Source organism: Glossina fuscipes, unplaced genomic scaffold (genome assembly GCF_014805625.2).
Source record: "Glossina fuscipes isolate IAEA_lab_2018 unplaced genomic scaffold, Yale_Gfus_2 28, whole genome shotgun sequence".
Classification (NCBI taxonomy): Eukaryota; Metazoa; Arthropoda; class Insecta; order Diptera; family Glossinidae; genus Glossina; species Glossina fuscipes.
The window spans coordinates 6,535,775-6,544,770 of NW_023998423.1; the positions used below are offsets into that span (position 1 = coordinate 6,535,775).

Sequence of the window (8,996 nt, forward strand, 5' to 3'; positions counted from 1 at the left end):
CTATTAAAACGCTGGATATGTTTATTTAAAAATGAAAATGATTTCTTAATCTGTCCGCGTTCACATTTACAAGTACAAGTCGTAAGGCGCAAACAAGAAAACGTAAACATGTGAATTCTCACAAGAGCTTATCTTGTCCTTACCCTTTCGCCACAAGTCGAAAACTTTGCATCCATACCAACGATATTATTATTATTATTTAAAATTTAATAAGGATCGTGGAATATTTACGGAGCATAGAAGTTCGGATCTATTATAATTTTTATTAATTTAGCCAGAGAAATAAATTCCAAGGCTAAAGTCTTAAAACACTAGCGTGTAAAGCTATCGGCTTTATTAAAGCCTCTACCGCAATTCTTCGAGATTCTTCGCCTTCGGCCAAGTTTAGATTTGTTTGGCTAAATCATTTGAAAACCCATTATTTTGGATAAGTTTGCGGAAAACGTTGTTACCACAGAGAAAAAATATTACGTTGCTTAGTAGGAAATTTAATTTTGAAACTGCAGGGACGCCATAAGTTCGAAAAATCAGGCTTCGACTTTCAAATTTCAATTTTGAAGGAAAAATTTTGCTACTACTGCAAACAACTAACAAATTCCATCTCTAAATTCAACATAACCAAAAAAAAAATTGGCAATGAACAATATATAGTTATGATCTCACTCTAAGCTAAAGCAAACCTCTGACGAAAGCGAATACATTCAAATCTGTTTTTGTGCGGTCTTTTTTTGCGCGTTTACATGTTCCCTATTCACCGCATAAAAAAAAAAAACTTTTTACTTGTGTTGCTTTTTTTATGCGTTTACGCGGTCCCTATTCACCACATGAAAAAAAACTTTTCGATTGTGTTGCGAAAACTAATTTTTACAGGTACACACAAACCTGTTTTTATGCGATCTTTTTTGTACGTTTACGTGGTCGATATTCACCGCATAAAAAAAAAACTTCGATTGTGTTTCGAAAACTATTTTTTATAGCTATACTGAAATCTGTTTTTGTGCGGTTTTTTTTGTGCGTTTATGCAGTCCCCATTCACCGCATAAGAACAGCTTTAAGTGTATTCGCTTTCGTGAGAAGCGTGCTCACCATAGGGAACGAATATATACAACAACCCAGCTGTTCTCTTTATCAGAATATTGTTGTCACGCCTGCAATTTAGTATTGATTTCATTGCTGTAAGCACTTCTAGAGGCGTGGTAGAATTATATTTAAATTTGTTTCTTTTTATACTTGTCCAACTATCCAATCCAGTTAAGTTTAAATTGCCTGTAAAACAACAATGCTAAGGAAAGAAATCTGCTTTTTGAACCATTTCAAATTGGGTAGCTCCGGCAATCACCTTTTTATACATTTTTGAATATTTAGGGAATAATTAAAGCCAACAAAAAAACACTATGTTCATTCTAGTTGGGTGTACTGTAATCACCAGCCCTATTTCCCAGAATAGAAAAATGCGATATTAACCTTCTATGTCGAAAACGGCCATGTCAGTCAAGTTATTTGTCATACGCCATCCGCGGTTATCTACAAGTACTTTCCCCTACTTTCTGTAGCCGTTCTCGTTGTGTTTAAATCGTCTGACGCTTTAGCTAAACGTACGGAATGGTTACTGTGAATGAATTCAGCTTTCCACTTATTTCTTGAACAAGCCTCGTACATGTGCAATAAAATCAAGAATTTTTTATGAAATCCACGGAGTAAATATTGCAAATGTCGACTGTAGATATGGAATCATGTTTGTTCTTCTCTTGTCCTTGTCCGTCTAATTCATTTCAGCTCACTTACTTACTTAGTGCTTACTATTGCATCTTGTTATCGAAATTTTTCTCGCTTGCTATACAATCTATAAAATTTCTCTGCAAAGTATTATCCCAAATGTTTTTTAGTGTTGACTAAGTCCGAAAATAGATTAGCTGAAGTCTAGGAATGGTACAATTTCAATTTCTTTTTAAGACTGCTACGTTTTGTAGCATTTCGAAAATGAGATTGTTTTTGTTCGTTCTCTTTGCAGGTTATATATAATATATATATATATATATATGTAGAACCAGTTTTGTTTCCAGTGTAGTAAAGTGTTGAAAAAAAAAATTTGAAAGACTTGTAATGAAGTAAAAGGGTAAGTGCCATAAAAACACAAATATAAATTTATGGGACATTTTACTATCGATAATTTGGAAAAAAAAACAAAACTTCACGATTTTACGAGATTACATGTTTTTTTTTTCTGTTCACTATATATTCATTCACCTCAGCTAATTAATGCTCAAAGTGTGAATTGAACCGTGTTAGTGCGTGCTCAAGCGGAGGATGCCCCCATTATATTCCCCCCCAACACAAAAATCTGATCTTTGCTGACGGTGGTGTCTGGAGCCTTGCAAGAAGACTCATTATCTCAATTCAAGTAAAAAAAAAAAGATAGTAATTGTCTTGTTTATTTCCTCAATACAAAAAAAAAAAAAAAAAAAAAAAAAAATACCAAACAAAAAACATGCATACAAACAAAACTATGTTTATTTTGTGTTATATATATGATACAGAAAACGCACGCCAATCGTCCGTCACAATCTTTTGAGCTGAGCCCAAAACTAAAGCAAGCGCTGTGCAACCGTCTACGTCACGTCTACTAATGACGTCACACCTCAGCGAGAGGACTCTATACTTACTGTAAATGCGTAAATAACACGTAACATAGGGCACAAACAAGCTCTCTCTCATCACCCAGTATGAATGAAAGATAAATTGTTGTTCTCTTCACTTTGCTGTATTGTTGTTGTTGTTACAGAGCTAGAAAAGCGAAAGAGAAAGAAAGAGAGAGAGAGAGAGAGAGAGAGCGAGAGAGAAAGTGACAAATTCTATGTGTGTGAGTGCGCGCCTTGTATTAACGCACCCCAGAACGGGTTTGTATAAAAATGTTAATTTTTTTCAATTTTTAAATATATTCATATATATATAAATGTATATATATATATATATATATATATATATAGATATATATAAATATATATAAACACAAATATAAATATATATATATAAATATATATATATATGTATATATATATATATTATATCTCGTAACTATTATAATTTACTATTTATAATAATTTTACACTTATATGCATTATATGTATGTATGTATTATCAATAAGTCTATCAAGTGAAGATATATACATTTTTTCCAAACCGTTAGCATTTGTTAACAAAATTTGTAGGAATTGTCTGTGTAGAGATCAGGAAAATATCAATTCATTTATTATTATAATTTTTTTTTTTTTATCAGTTGTTAGCTTGTGTCTCTCAGTAAGGCACTTCCAACTATTATCTCAGTGTTTTCTCTCTTTGTTTTGTGTTATCACATCTCTTCTTGCTTTACTCACTCAAATTGATGCTTAGTTCGATTGATTCTTCAAATGCATAACTTCTTCTTTTCCTTTTCAAATATATATATGCATATATATAATATATATATATATATATATATATACAATTTTTTTTTTTTAAATGCTATCATGCTACCGTTCCTCTCATAACATTATTTCATTTAACATTTTTTATGTTATTTTCTCCATGACACTATATATTGAAAAAAGAAGTAAAAAAAAAAAAAAAAAACAAAAACAAACACTTCAAGTCATTACCTTTGCCCTTTTAAGTGAAGTCGTCCTAACAAGAAAGCGATTCATTGTAATTAAAATAAATTTTACTTCTATTAAAAAAAAAAATAAAAAGCTGATAAAAATGAAAACGCATTGCATAGTTTTTAACAGAATCTTTAATCATGTGGTAAATCTATTTTTAGGCGTTATGCAAGCAACGACAATGGGAGGAGCTAAATTAGAGAAACGCTATTCGCCTAGTTTCCGCGATGAAACTCAACGTAAAATGAGTTCATCGAAACGTAAAAGAGACGACATTCTCAGGTTGGTATTATCGGCCGACGTTCATTTTGAACATTTTATGCAATTATTTCTATTTTAGATGGAGAGAGTTTTTAAATGTCTTATTAACCACTTGAATATAAAAACGAACAGAATAGAACAGAACAGAACAGAATGGAATATTCCTTAAATATCTCCTATAAAAACAAGGGGTTTCCAAAAATTCTTTACTAATTTTTTGTGTTTTTTTTTTTAAAAAAACAAAAATGGAATAATAGTAAACATTATTGAGTCAGTTCTTTTCCTGATCTTTTCTTTTTGCTTTGCAGAATGAAGGTACATAAGAATGGAAATGCGGCCGATGTTATTAAAAGTATTTCTCAATTAGATAACTCCAATAAGCAATGTACGTTGAGAGAAACCTTTGGCCGATTTGTAGCTGTCGATATCGACTAAGATACTTGAGATTTCATAATTTGAATGTGTCGCCCGCGACAGCAATTGCATGCTTGCATACTTTATCGACAGCTTTAAATCGTCCTAAATTATTTTTAAGTCGGTTTTTTTATTTATTTTTTTTCTTTTTTTTTTTTTTTAAATAATAACAAAACGATTGAATTAATGTTTTTCCAAAAATCGTTTAGACTTTCTTATGCTAGAAAATATAACGTCACAGTTTCGTAGTCCCTGCATTTTGGATTTGAAGATGGGTACGCGGCAGCATGGAGATGATGCTTCCGCTGAAAAACGTTCGAAGCAAATGGCCAAGTGTGCTGCCAGCACTTCAGCTTCTTTGGGCGTGCGGCTATGCGGAATGCAAACTTATTTGGCCCATTTAGAGCAATATGCAAAGCGCGACAAATACTGGGGTCGAGAATTGACTGAGGCAGGCTTTAAAGAAGCACTACACGATTTCTTTTATAGCGGTTATCATTTACGTAAACGTGTTATCAGGAAAATTCTGCAACGTCTACTGCAATTGAGACGAGTTATTGAAAAACAATCCAGTTACAGATTTTATTCCTGGTAAGCGAAATATAATTTAGGGTTCTAATAATATTTTTTTCAATACTAATTTGAAATGTATTCCTGCAGTTCACTTCTAATAGTATATGAAGGGCATGAAGAATGTGCCATGGATCAATCCATGGACTTTGATGATTGGACATCGATAACTGCTCAAACAACTGCCACGTTTGATTCTAAATCGGAGGGCAACAGTATTGACGATGATGACGATGCAGATGATATCGATGCCGATGATCAAGATGAAGCTGGCCATGAAGGCGGTGATGAACTCGAACCCCATGATTTAGATGAAGATTTGCATATAGTTGCCGCCGACAGTGGTAATGCTTCAGCAACCAATAGCAGTACTGGTGGCGAACAATGTTACCACACTGATGCTTCCAATTATTTATTTACTACCGATATGAGTCTTGCCTCCCGTAAACTAAGTAAAGAGCCCACGGTATGCAATAAAATTGCAGAAGGTGATAAAAATTTTGTAAATTTAGTCATATCTTCCTCTGAGGAAGAGGATGTTCAAACAATGCTCCCACCTCGTTCAGAAGAGGCAGGAAGTAACAAACTGAACGCAACTTCAGCGTCCAGCCAATCTGCATCATTCATTCCAATCTCCGAAGAAACAGTATTTTTAGATCCTGAACCTCCCCTACCAAGTATAGCGACTTCGTCACCTCACTCGGGTGACTCGTGGATGAATTACAGCAGCAATAGTAGTGATGACTTTTCCGGTTTGTCCGAGCAAATTAAGGCCGTTAGTGGGCGTCAGACTGGCGATAACAGTTCAGATGAGGGTAGTTCGGACTACGACAGTAGCATCATTAGTCATCAAACCGAGGTGATGCTAAAACGTTATAAAGCACACCACGATTCATTTGAGACAAGCTCCGTGACAGAAACTCTTCATTCGACGACGATAACACCACCCGAAGCCCCTGCGCCAACAAATGGTATGAAACGTACATCCCTCGCTCCTTCGCCCACCTCTTCAATTGCGTCGTCTCTGAAGTCGATTAAAGGAGCCGTTAAACGTTTGCGATGCAAAGATGATGATGACGAGGATGATGAAAGCAATTTAGATTATCCTGATGGCAAAAAGGAAACATTTGGGAAAACTTTTGGGTGTAAGAAGTCTTCTAATTCATTTTCAGTATCATCCACGCCTGTTTCCATAATGGCATCACCTAGCAAGCAATGTTTTTCCTCAGAAATAGTGGAAAGTCAAATCAAGAGTTCTTTACTGACCGATCGACTGTTGGACAATTGCGTCATCGAAACGGCAAATGATTGGCAAAAAAACGAAACATCTACGAAATCGATAAAACAGCGCAAATTTTTACAACACGCTTCCAAATCCTTAGATATGGGTAATAGCGCGTATGGTGCTCATACCAAAACCTCACATGATGAGGGGGAATGTTTAGTAGATGTACGTCTAATCGATTTCGCTCATACGGCTTTTGTGCCACGCAATGGTAGCGGTTTATTTCCAAATCAAATCACAGTACATCATGGACCCGACAGTGGTTTCCTTACCGGATTGGACAGTCTCAATCGATTGCTAAACGAAATTCTCGCAGAAGAAATTATGCCCTAGAATTGAGATCATCAAATATGTTGCGATAGAGCAATAAGGCAAATTCATTATTTAGACACTTAAAACACTTTGATTTTACAAGCAAAGCAGACCGTCTCGACCTTTTCCTTAGCAAATTAAACAAAAGTCATATTTGTGAAATCATGCCCAATTTGTGATACTATAAAACTGATTTTTGTATTAGGACTTATTATAAAAACATAAAAATTAAGATGCGAAACAAGTTAATTAAATCAATACATATATATATATATATATATATATCTCACTTAAATCAATCATTAATTTTGCCAAAAGAGAAAGGAAAAAATAGAGCATAAGTTGATAAGTTGATCTCTTCAAAAAAAAGAAAAAGCTAAAATCTTTAAAAACGATGATGAAATGCAGAATTTCCCGCTAGAATTGTTGTTAAAGGAATGAAGCAATTCTAGCAGCATCATGACGATGAAGCAAACCGGAGCAAATCTATAATTTATGAAATTTTAGAAAAGATTCATGTCCGTCTTTTGTTCGAACTGTGGAATAATAGGATAAATGGATTGGTTTAAAACCAATCAATGCGTTTTATCCGCAAAGCTGAAGTCAATATTTATAGTGACAACAACCAATAATTACAATTTCGATCGACTTTTGGTCAATAAAAATTAATCGTAAAACATTTTTGACATTATTATGAAAAAATTATTTGTTTTTTTTTTTCTTTTTTTTTGCCCTAATATTTATCATAGTAATTTTCATGTAACGTTTCTTATGCGGCAACAAATTTGATTTCAAAAAAAAAAAAAATTCATTAAAATGGAGTCGCGTTGCACGACTGTGTTAACCTGTGTTTCCAAAACGTTTCCAATACACTTTGTACGTAACGAAAATTCGCTTTAAATGCATTTTCATTTAATTTCGTTAAAAATGATTATTTATTACAATTAAAATGACTTCCTCTAAGAAAAATTTCATTGAATTAAGTCTAGTTTAGGATAGAATTGAAGAAAAATGTTGTTCGCCTTAAGGGCGAATTTTATATATCCACCATCTTAAACAGGTTCACATTACATTGAGGCAGTATTGAATACCCCCGATCGAAACAATTATTGCATTGTATAATCAACGTCCAAATTGATCAAAACCTAGCCCAAGCCACTGCTGAAAATATACTTGGCAAAAGTTACAGTCGTGTCAATTATAGGCGAAAATTCAAATCATTCAAATGACACGCACGGCTCCACAATACTTTGCAACATGTAGCGTGAATATTTCCTATTGTAAATGGATATAAAGAGAAGATGTGGGTAGTACAGTTTATGTACGAATTCCAGACTTAACTTATCTGGTAGAATTCTTAACTTAATTATTGTTTTGAAATCCTTGACATTCATAATAATAAAAAATTTGAGGTTATAATTTAAAAAATTGGAGGTTATGTTTTACAAGTATTTTGGAATTTCAATATAAGCGAAAAAGTAATCTTATAACTGAATTTAATTAAAAAGAAAGAATTACTTGGCCTTAGAATTGAATAAGTTCTTGGTTTTCCAAGTTAAGTTTTATTTATAAAAATATATTTGGAGACGCGCTAAGGTAGTGATGCTGAAAAATTTAAAGCTCATGTACTTTTAATGGACGTACTTCCCTCGAACCCTCCCCTGGCCCGTTCCACTAAACTGTCAAAACTTCGTCCATGTAACTTTGCTTCCTTCTCTCTTTCTATCTTGTTTGCGGATCCAAGAACTTTAAAAACAACCGAAGATGATACTTACGCCCCCTCCCCCCTGCCTCTAATAAGTACATTCAACTTTTACAAACCGAATGGGAAAAAATAATATACTTTCTTATCTGACGATGGTGGATGGTAAAAAAAAAGAAAATCCCCTTTAAATATTGTAGATTAATTTATTATGTTAATAGATCGGAACTAAAATCTATAATAAAAAGGTGGTTTATAATATACGTAGTATTTATTTCAATATTAGAATACATAGTTCACCATAAAATATTTGTAAAAAGATTTCATTACACAATAAACCTTACTATGAAAATACATCCAATCCAAAAAAGAAAAACAAAAAAAAATAATAATAATAATAAACATAAAACACAAAACTAATTTTCAACATCTCTGAATTTGTTATTTAATAATAGATATGTACGTATTTAAGTATATATGTAAGCGTATATTATATGATATATATATATATATATAGATATATATATGTACATATGTGTATATACATACGTCTGTTTATATATATATATATATATACATATATATATATACAAATAATTTAATTACTAAAATATATATACATTAAATTTTTAAAAAGATAGACGTAAATGTTTTTTTTCATTTGACAAAGCACTTTTGTCTAAGCAGCAACAGGAACTTAACTTGAGAACCCTTCATTAATTAATAAAGAGAAGCATTCAGATAAAACAATTGCAATAAATAATAAAAATTAAATGTTCAAATAAAAAAAAAATTGTCTTTTATTATTTTTTTTTTT

The 8,996-nt window shown here is 32.6% G+C and overlaps 1 protein-coding gene across 5 annotated transcripts in view; it reads left to right on the plus strand.

Moving 5' to 3' along the window:
• The window catches only part of LOC119636665, a 50,926-nt gene extending 42,565 nt beyond the window's left edge, over positions 1 to 8,361 (plus strand). For 4 of the 5 annotated variants that reach the window (XM_038032186.1, XM_038032185.1, XM_038032187.1 and 1 more), the window contains exons 4-7: positions 3,797 to 3,917; positions 4,205 to 4,281; positions 4,520 to 4,901; positions 4,971 to 8,361. In XM_038032186.1, the coding sequence (XP_037888114.1) occupies positions 3,797 to 3,917; positions 4,205 to 4,281; positions 4,520 to 4,901; positions 4,971 to 6,498 (2,108 nt within the window). In that variant the 3' untranslated portion in view covers positions 6,499 to 8,361. Of the gene's footprint in view, positions 1 to 6; positions 2,898 to 3,796; positions 3,918 to 4,204; positions 4,282 to 4,519; positions 4,902 to 4,970 lie in introns of those variants that run through there. The other variant, XM_038032190.1, reaches the window with a different exon arrangement.
• Positions 8,362 to 8,996: the final 635 nt, after the last annotated feature.